Source organism: Aphanomyces invadans (assembly GCF_000520115.1).
Source record: "Aphanomyces invadans strain NJM9701 unplaced genomic scaffold supercont1.62, whole genome shotgun sequence".
Taxonomy (NCBI): domain Eukaryota; phylum Oomycota; class Saprolegniomycetes; order Saprolegniales; family Verrucalvaceae; genus Aphanomyces; species Aphanomyces invadans.
The window spans coordinates 263063-272965 of NW_008580207.1; the positions used below are offsets into that span (position 1 = coordinate 263063).

Below are 9903 nucleotides of genomic sequence, written 5' to 3' on the forward strand. Positions count from 1 at the left end.
AAATATCTAAGGTGCACAATAGGTGGGCGGCTTGTCGTGCCGAGGCATTCGTCCTACGTGTAACCCTGGATGAACGAAACTTGCGGTGAACATAAGCCAGCCTCCCCGTCCGTCGCCTGGAGAAAGTTAGGTGGCAGGGCGAATGCACAGAGGCTTGCATGGAGCCACGCCGCCGCCGACAGAGCGTCGGCGCTGGCCGTTTGAAAGGGCAAACGCGCGCAAGTTCAAGGGACGAAAATAGCCCATCACGACGCTCGGGGGGGGTGGTAGGGGCGGCAAGACCATCGCGAGTGAAAGGTTTGCAGATATACCTTTGAAACCCTTGTTCGAGCACTGGCGGCATGCTTCCCAACCACCACCAACCCGACCATATTCGTGGCGACGACACGGTCATCCGTGGCGGCTTGATGTTTTCGACGGGGCAGATGGAGGCCCGCCACTTTGGCCATGTCCCGACGACGCCGTCGAACCAGGTTCACTGGTCGGTGCGGTACGTAGAGTTGTCCATGGACCGCATGCTGCGGTTCTACACGGCGCCCAATGGAGCGTTGACGAGTTGTTTGAATGTGCGGCACTGCAACCGCGTCGATGCGTCGGTCGCTGCGACGGTGTTTACAGGCCGCCGCGTCACGAGTGTGTGGCGGGTGCGGCTGCAATTCGACAACAACTGCACGATTGTGTTGGGGGCGCTGTCCAAGTCGAGCATGCATGCGTGGGCGGCAGCCCTCCAAGAGTACTGCGACGCCCCGTCGGCGACGGCCCCGGCGTTCCCCCTGTCCAAAAGCAAAATACCACGCACGATTGCCGCCATCGAGCGCATCGCTGAGATGTGGAGGCATGTCTTCCCCGTCGAGCCCACGACCGAGAGGCGGAAGCGGCACCCTGACCACCGAACGATCTCCGCGAGTCGCTTGCCACCTCGTTCAGAGAGATAATGCACCCGTTTTCAGTACCATAGAATGTTGACTGCCCACAGCTAGCTGCACGCGCCATATACCTCAGCTTGATCAAGCGTGTGCAGCTCCACTCCTGTGAGCCCATCAGCAGCGTCCTGCGTGCGAGTGTTCAAAGGACGGCCGCAGCAGGTCGGTCGGCCAACGAAATCGGGGGCGTTCTGCATCGTGCGATCGATTCCAACAAACCGGAGTCGGCCACATCGACACATGCACTGGGAGCGTTTACGAGGAGCCACAACCCTCAACTACTGCTGCTGCCGCCGCCTGACCCTTTGGCCAAGTGCGTGCGAAAGCCACAGTCGCCGCGCGTGCCGGGGCCGCCAAGACCGTCGCTGCTGGCGAAAAACGGATCGCACCGGCACACACCAACTTGAGTGTCGCACTGGCCGTGGTTCGAACACACGGCATCTTCGCGGGTCCCGACCACCGACACGTACTGCCCCATCAAGGTCGACCCCGCGCAGTTGATGTTGACCATGCCTGACGCCATGCCATCAGGCGTCGACAAGGCGACACGATGAAAGCGCACCTGTGCCGGGGGTTCCATCGCCTTGGACGGTGTCCATGAGCTGGGTCTTGTCGGGTTGGAGGCATGGCAGCGCCCCCAACTCGTACACAAAACGGACAGTGGTGACAACGCCTCCGGGTGTGCACACGGCGGTGTTGGACCCGCTGAATGCAATGACCACGCTTTCGATGGTCGAGAGCGCATCGAGCGCCTCTTGGACTGTGTCCACCGACGCGCCAGGTTCAATGCAGGTCGCCAAACAAGTGATCCGTCGACGTACCTGCGGCAGCGCTGGCGTCCCACGCAATCGGCGACGTGGTTTGTTCTCGAAACGTGAGGGTGAACGAGCCTCCCGTGGCAACGCAGTGCACGTGCTGGATTTCTTGGACATCCAAGTACGTGTTGGGGTCGTCGCCATGGGGGCAGTCGACTGCAAGAGAGGCAGTCGAGCGACTGGTCATCTTTCGACGGGACGCACGTACCGAGGGAGCAATCGTAGCCGACGAATGGCGGGTCGCACAGACACGACTGAATCTTGTCCGCTTCCCACGTCCACGGGTTGTTGGGGTCGTCGCCAAACGTAAAGCCGGCAACAACGCCGTTTACGCGCACTTCTGGGGCGAGCTGGCGCAACGTCATGCATCGCCCGTGGCCCGAACACTCGGCCCCGCTGCCACCGCACCCCACTGCATCCAAAACCATACAAGGCACAACGGGTTAGGAACGCGACGACCAGCAACTGCGGCGGCTTTACTCAAGTTGCACGCCGGCCCTACATACGGCGCCGAGCACTGGCACAGCGCGGTCGTCCGGTCGCACAAGCCGACGTTCGAACACTCGGCAAAGTCGCGGTGGGCGACGTTATGGTCAGCCGGGTATGAAAACCACGACAGCCCAAACGGGCACACGCCTGCAACCACACGAATGTTGTTGAGCCACACAAACACAATGGATGGACAGGACGCGACGGGGGACAAAGAGGAGATGCGAGGTGGATCGTACGTTCGGAGCAGTCGCCATTGCGCCACCCGACCGCACACGTGCACTTGAACATGGGTTCGTTGGAGCACGTGCCATGACCGCTACACCGATCGAGCAGGTGAACGAGCGCGAGCCGGGCGGCGCAATACGCACCTGCAAGGGATATCGCCCGGACAGCTCGCGATCGTGATGGCCATGGCGCCGCAGTCATCTCGTCGAATCAATGACGTGGCAGGCTGGCCGCGCCCGTTGCTCGCAATGTACCTACAACACAGCCACGCCAGTTGAGCGCCCGACCACACACGCGATCGGAGCGTACCCGGTGTAGCATTTGCACGCGCCGCCCTTGCTATAGTCGCATGTCCCCCGACCGGAACACTCGATCATTTCTTTCGTTCCGTCCACGGACGCCAGGGACGTCGCGGGGTCGACTGCGCCACTGGCAAACACTTGAACAACGGCGGGGGACCCACGAGCATCGGCCGTCATGGTCGGGACGCTGCAACGCCCGTCAGATCGAGAGGACGAGCTACAACAACATCACGATCCACGTCCTTACTTGCCAAACTCCTGCGTGAACGTAAGCTGCATCACGTTGGCCGGCGTCGCGCATGCTTCGCCAGTTGTAAACGCCACGTCGATGCCAGTGATGGCAGGGAGTCTCTAAGCGCACAACCACAACCGTCGCGACGTATAATGGTGTGGGGGGCTCGTGGGAGCAGTACCGTCAACGCCGCCGCGACTTGCGCTGGACTGGCCGTGGCCGGGATCGGGCCGGTGCTTTGGCCGCGAAAGCCCAAACTGAATTCGCCTCCCCCCTGCACCACCGTGGCCGTGATCTGCCGCGTGGGGGCCGCGACAAACGTCGAGCTGAGCGGCACACATCGCGCGCCCTTAACAACTTCGACCGCCGTTGCCGTGAGCTGGAGCAGATTTGGCGATGCATGGACAAGCCCTACAACAAACACCCCGAGTCGTCGACACGCGTCACCAGGCGCGAAGGTACCGGAAGTGCCTCCGTTGGTGCGATCGGCCGTGATCGCGGCCAAGTCGCCGTTCCCGCTGGGCCTGCCCCAAGGCATGAGGACTGCGTCGTCGTGTGTCGGGGTTACCCGTTGGTCGAGACCACAACAAATGCAATCGTAATGGCCGTGCCAGACCCGACCGCATCACACGCCGTCGTCGACCCCACCGAGTACGTGACCTACGCACCAACGACCTTGAGCGTCTTGCGCCGTCGACGGCAGTGCGCACGTCAATGTCGACAAGAGTCGGAAAACTCGCGAGCAAACTCGATCGCAAGTCGGCGGCTGCTATCGTAAACGGCAGATTCGACACGGTTCGTCCTGGCCATGCCCGTCAACGACATGGTCCATGCGGCAGGACGATACCCTCAAACGTGAGGCTGAAAAAGCCCGACGTGGCACAGCACACGAGGCGCTGGACTTCGACTCGGTGACACGTATCAATGCCCTTGACGAGTTCGGTCGCCACGGCGTCGACAGTCTGCATGCACGTGATGAGGTGCCACCGATCATCCTGTGTGAGGGATCTGGACGGCGCCGTACGGGAGGCAACCCGCCAAGGAACAGGCCATTGCGCTGGCCTTGGTTGGTCGCGTCGATGACAAGCTCGGGAACGTCACCGACGACGTCGCGGTCTCGCATCAGTTGGAACGCAATCGTGATCTATCCACCGCAACTTGAACAATGCATGGCACAGGGAAGGTGCCATGGCTGTGAGGTCGCCTCCCAGCCGTCCAACAGCTACGCCCACCGACCTGATTGCCGGTCGCTCGGCACAGCGTCGTGCCTGAGCTGTACGTGACGTCGACTACTGCGAGCTTGGGGTTGGACTCGAGTCGCAGCTTCAAATCGGATGCCAGCGCGGTCGACGGGATATTGCCAAACAGAAACTTGTTGTACGCGAGGGTAAGGAATCCCGAGTCGGCCGCGCAAAAGAACGATTGGACTTCGACCGCTCTGCGCCACCGTTAGCTATACACAGCACGGAAGTCGTACCTCCATCGCGGCTGAAAGCTGTGCTGCTCGACGCTCGACGGAGCAAACGTCACGTCCCAGAACGTGGCAAACGCCGTCGTCCGCCGCACGACAGTCACCTGGCCACGACATCCCCGTCACCCAACGCTCCACATGCGGTGTCGTACCGCTGGAATCGTCGGCAACGTTTGGAGCATTTCCGTCATGGACGTCCCAAGGGCATTCGCCGCCGCCGCGTGGACACTGATCGGGCTCGTTCGCAGCCGCCCAAACTCGAGCACGAACGTCCCTGCACAAGCCCCGTCCACCCCATCAGGCGCTTCAACGACGACGTGGGAGGGGGGAGTTACCGGAAGTCGGTGTGGTGTCGTAGTTGAACGTTATCGTGTGTTGCAAGTACGACGCTGCGCACGACACGAGTTGGATCTCTTCCGTCTGCCCCGTCGTCAGCGGATCGTCCCCGCCCGAGCACCGTTCTTCGACACAACCCAAATCGCGTCAAACGGGGGACGGGGAGCATACCGAGACGGGCACGCACCGACGAGGCAGTTGTAGCCCCCATAGCCATCGTCGCACATGCAACCGCGCAGCATGTCGGCGTCCCACATGGCGTATGGAGAGTACTCGAACGGGGGCTTGTCGAGCGCGTTCAGCGCCGTCAAGGCATCGCCCGCCAGTTGCTCCATCGTGATGCAGCGTCCACGAGATGAGCAGCTTTCGAGGCAGATGACTACCCGAGCCAACGTTTTGGTTGAGCCAGCTCCACCACTGGGAAAATCGACATGAATGGACGTACCATGTTGGCACGCGCTGCCTTCGAACCCGTTCTGGCAACTGCATGTACCAGACGACGAAACACAATTCCCGCGACCAGAGCATTCGGCGGGCTACGGCAGCCAGTCAGATGTGTCTTGTGATCGCGACGTAGACGTACTTGGTGCGCGGTGTCGGTGGCTGTTATCACGCCCCACGCTTTCCCGACGGGACAGGTCCCTACCAAGCCCGACTTCAGGCACACGCATACATGTTGCTGACGGTCGAACGTACGAAGAGAGCAGTCGCCTCCTGTGAACCCCGACGTGCACTGGCACACGTTGAACGCATTGCAAAAGCCATGCCCGGAACACGCATTCGAGCACATGGCACGGATCGAAGCAGGCACGACGGCCATGAAACCCACCCATCGCATGGCAACAGTGCCGCGGCGCAGACGCATCGGCGTTTCCGTTTTCGCGAATGCCAAGTGTAACCGATTCGGTTACATGTTACAAAAAGGCACACGTGCCCCAGAAAGGCCGTGAACCGGGGTGGACGGCACAGCCACCGCCGCGTGCTGCCGTTGTGGTATGGACGTTGGCACGAAACATGTGTGTATTCCGTCCGTGCGCTGCGCCTGTGGTCTGCGCTGAATGCGCCACATCCTACCAAGGTGGCCGCCCTGGGCGACGTGGTTGCGTCGACGATGGCATGACGGGCGGCGAGAGGGACGCATGTGAACGAATATGTCATGATTAGTTTACTTGCGGGCCTGGCAGACGCAGTTGAATATGCGCTGCTTTGAATGCGTTGGCATCGAACACTGCTCGGAAGGCAGTGATCCAGGCGGTCATGTCGTGCTTTGAACTGGCAGCCAGCACACAAGTGTTTGCGTCAGCGTGTGGGCGGCAAATCGCCACTGCCGTCGTGATGCAGTCCGGCGGGTTTGTGTCCAGCGCCGCGACGCGGCTGCATGCCGACAGGTTGAGCGACCCCTGGCGCTGGCCGTTTGCCGGGTCAAAGTACACGAGTTCGTTGTTGGTCAGTTTAACGTATCATGCGCTTCCAGTTGCGTCGGTGAAGGAGGCCGCCGTCTGCACCTTTCTTGAAAAGCGACCTTTCCTTGACCACGACGGTGGGTGTTCCTTGGCATGGCATGGCGCAATTTGTACATTGGGGCGCCCGAGATGTGGTTTTGCTGGATTTCATGTACGTATGATGATGGCACACGTGGGTGTGGTGGTGGTGGGCATGCCAAACCATTCTCACGGCGACCGCCCCCTGACCACTTAGTGGCTCCTACTGGCAATACCCGCCAGGGAATGCATGCCTTTGCAACCCCCGTCAGGCATCCATCGTGGCTGGTACAAACTATGTACCCGAACCTTGCTCCTCGTGCCTTGGCCGGGGCGAAGCATTGTTGGGGACGGATCGAACAACGGCCAGATCGACGGTGCCACTTGTGTATGCAGTGTTATGTCATGTTTCGCACGTGGATGGCGGTCGTCGGAAACGTTGCCGGACTCGGATCGATTGCGGACAAGTTTCAACCGTTTTCAGCGCCGAATTTCGCAGTGGCTGCCAACACCCCACTCCTCCTCACATTCGTCTCGTCCAGGTCGCGGGATTCAAACGTGGTGGTGGCCGGGTCTGTCTGCGCTCAATGTCCTCGACGACCCCCCCTTGACCAAACCCCAAGCCTTGGGCGGCATGACGAGTCCTGCTGTCGCGGCGACGTTTGGCGGATGGCTCAAGCACACCCTCGAGTGCACTCTGTGCGCCATGCCATCGACCCACCACGCCGAGAGACCCGGGGCAACTGCCCCCGACGACCGAAAGCCCCTTGACATCCCGAGCTGTACGTGCAGCGTCGACCCAACCATCGTTTGCTGTGAGAAGGAGGCAAAAAAGCCACGAGTGTCGTGCGCCATGGTGGGTGGGTCTCGACAGCCGAGGCGAATTTGTGTTTTATTTTCGGCCACGTGTTCTCGAACGGGGCTACCGGCATGCCCATCGCCGTCGGCTCATTCTTTTCTACGCAAGATCTTGGCGCCGTGTGTGTACCGCGGCGAGGCGCGCGTCCCCGACGCGTGATTGGGCATTATGGACATGTGTGGTCAGCGCCAGCGCGACCAACGACATCTCGTTGGGTGTCTCCAGTCGTACTGAACGTCTACAGCGTGCGTCGCGGCCCGTGTGGCCATTTAGCTACGAGACATGAGCGCCTTCGAACGGCACAGCATGTCGCTCATGAGCGTCCGAGCATGCCAGGACGTGTCGGCCGTGTTGCACAGCGGTGTCCTGTACAAGCAGGGCCGCGTCGTGCGCAACTGGAAGCTGCGCTACATGACGCTCACGCCGGAATCCCTCACGTACTACAGCTCGGAAGGCGGCGAACTCAAAGGCACGGTCGACGTCAGGTACTGTATGCCATCCCATTTGGAGATCGTGCCGCCGTCGGTGGTCGACTTTGGCGCGTCCAAGTGGCGCCTGGCGATTCAAACGCCGTCGCGACGGCTGGTCGTGGCCGCTCCGTCCGAACACGCCATGCACGCATGGGCGTTTGCGCTCTTGACCCTGTTCAAGTCGAACGAAGGGCGTTTCGTGCAGCAGGGAGTCGTTCCGGTAGCGCCGCGCGGCCGGCGATCGTCGATCGTGTAGCGTTGAAACCAGTGGTGTGTCGGTGCATCGAGATAACGAAATCAAGTGTCTCTCATTGTGGGGCGCTGCTCCTTGGATCTGCGTTGTGCGCCGCGGCTCCGTCGAACAGCTTGTATGGAAAGGTCCTATGGAATTGGTCCAAGCAGCGATCTTATCTCCGTTCGTCAAGCACCCCTCCGACGGCATTGGCGAGTGATGTCGACATGGCCAGCGCCGGCGCTTTTCATCGTGACTAACCGCGCCACCCGTGGCGTTTTGGTCTGGATGCCCCTTGCACGAGCGCACCGACCGGTCGCTCGCCCATGCTAGTGGGAGCCGAGCGCGTTCTGATGCGGTAGAGGCAGTGCGTGCGATGTTTCGTGGAGTTGCTGGCGCTAACACGTCTACTTATCGATGCCGCTCCAACGGGCTCGACCGCCGACGTCTGCGAGGCATTGCTGGTACCACGATGCAGTGCTAGCTTGATAAGGCCGTCGCTCGCGGCTCGCCCCCTGGGCCGCCATACACACGTCGATCGCATGGCGCGTCAACCGATGACAACTCGACGACACGTGCGATGGTGTTTGACCATCATACTTTAACCAAGATAAACTTACTCGAAGTCACGCGCGAGGTTGTTGACCATCATACTTTAACCAAGATAAACATAAACTGCGGTCTCCCACTTTGACCGAATACCTCTGTGCACGTGCTGGTGTGCAGGGTCGCGCACGCTGCCTCGATCGGTCACTCACTCCCGCATGAGCTGGTCGTGGCTTTCATTCCCCAATGCACTCGCCCGCGCGCCGACCGCCTTGTTTGTTGAGCCCGGGCGCACGGTCGTCCAGCATCGTCAAGGCTGGCACAGCGTTCAAGAAAGGATCTGGCGCGGGGTTCCTCGTCCATCGGCACAATTGGAAGCCGCGGTACTTGGTTCTCACACTCAACGCGCTCTTGTACTATACCCACCAGGACGGTCGGTTAAAAGGCAGCGTCGACCTGACCGACGTCCTGGATGCCGCCGCGCTCGAAATCATGCCCCACGACTGCGTCAAAACAGGCCACTCAGCCGCATCGGAGTGGCGGCTTCGGATCACGACGCCAACGCGGCAGTTTGTCATGGCCGCGGCATGTGAGCGAGATATGCACGAGTGGATCGAAGCGTTCCTGGACGTGTTTCGAGCGAACGAGCGGCGACAAAGCGGCGCGGCATCCATGGCGCCGCAGGAACCTTCCCGCCATCGCGAACTGATTTGTGAACATCGTGAAGCGATTGCCTAGCTATCCAAGGCCGCACGGCAAGGGGCTGTGTCGGTATGGCGAATATCTGGTGGCGCATGCGCCAAGCGCAGGATAGCACGTTTTTATTTAATAATGCATGTATTTATTCATGATGCGGCGGAAATTGCCCTGGGGGCTCGCCTGGCATGGCGCTCGGGTCGACGCGGGCGGCAGGCCGCTAGCCTTCTGTCGCTTGATGGGGACGTCGCCGCTCTCGTCCACGGCGTACAAGTTGGCCTCGCGACTGCCGTTCGAACCCCAACGGCTGCGCTGCATCAGCGACCTTGCACGCGGCCGATCCATCAAGTTGCTTCCAAGGGACGCCGTCCGCGCAGTTGCTGAACACGTGTGTACAGTCCAACCTGTCCCCCTGTGGGCAGTGTGTGGGCGTGCCAGCCGCACATTGCTTCACCTGGGCCCCCTCTACCATGGCCTCACGGCCAAGGATAACCGATAGGCTTTACACGTCGCAGCTCGTGCGCTTGGGGCCGTGCCATCCTCGTCCGCGGCCGCAGCAGGAGAGATTGGCTCGACGGTTGAGTCCACCGTTCGATACCGTTCGACTTCAAGGCACGATGGCCCGAGGAAATTTCCACGGCGAACATTTCGTTTGACGAGTTGCCAACCAGTTGATGGATGGCGGCGGCGGGCCCTCAGCACACACCCCCAACAACTGCGTTGTAATGCATTGTCCTCGAGCATGGTGGGCTCCGCGTCGCGAGATAGCTACATCCTAAACTCTCTTTAACCTGCACGTTAGAAGTCACCTACTTCCTCCATC

The 9903-nt window shown here is 60.8% G+C and overlaps 4 protein-coding genes across 4 annotated transcripts; 3 read left to right on the forward strand and 1 right to left on the reverse strand.

Annotated features, from left to right (window-relative positions):
* Positions 1–242: 242 nt before the first annotated feature.
* On the forward strand, positions 243–957 carry H310_14192 (hypothetical protein). The gene has a single exon (XM_008882001.1). It carries the CDS (start codon positions 342–344, stop codon positions 933–935), a length of 594 nt encoding a protein of 197 aa, XP_008880223.1. The 5' UTR covers positions 243–341; the 3' UTR covers positions 936–957.
* A 190-nt stretch (positions 958–1147) lies between these two features.
* On the reverse strand, positions 1148–5679 carry H310_14193 (hypothetical protein). Its single transcript, XM_008882002.1, has 23 exons — positions 5493–5679; positions 5380–5438; positions 5242–5332; positions 4984–5175; positions 4796–4921; positions 4613–4734; positions 4467–4564; positions 4226–4427; positions 4014–4133; positions 3837–3951; positions 3700–3791; positions 3558–3649; positions 3452–3513; positions 3171–3400; positions 3005–3108; positions 2765–2944; positions 2599–2709; positions 2467–2546; positions 2219–2374; positions 1947–2150; positions 1745–1894; positions 1486–1683; positions 1148–1436 (listed from the first exon to the last, which is right to left on the reverse strand). The coding sequence occupies exons 1-23, from the start codon at positions 5659–5661 to the stop codon at positions 1198–1200; spliced, it is 3192 nt and encodes a 1063-aa protein (XP_008880224.1). The 5' UTR covers positions 5662–5679; the 3' UTR covers positions 1148–1197.
* A 1673-nt stretch (positions 5680–7352) lies between these two features.
* H310_14194 (hypothetical protein) lies at positions 7353–7914 on the forward strand. Its single transcript, XM_008882003.1, has one exon. It carries the CDS (start codon positions 7419–7421, stop codon positions 7860–7862), a length of 444 nt encoding a protein of 147 aa, XP_008880225.1. The 5' UTR covers positions 7353–7418; the 3' UTR covers positions 7863–7914.
* Positions 7915–8515: 601 nt separating this feature from the next.
* H310_14195 (hypothetical protein) lies at positions 8516–9235 on the forward strand. The gene has a single exon (XM_008882004.1). The coding sequence runs from the start codon at positions 8631–8633 to the stop codon at positions 9120–9122; it is 492 nt and encodes a 163-aa protein (XP_008880226.1). The 5' UTR covers positions 8516–8630; the 3' UTR covers positions 9123–9235.
* The last annotated feature ends 668 nt before the right edge of the window (positions 9236–9903 follow it).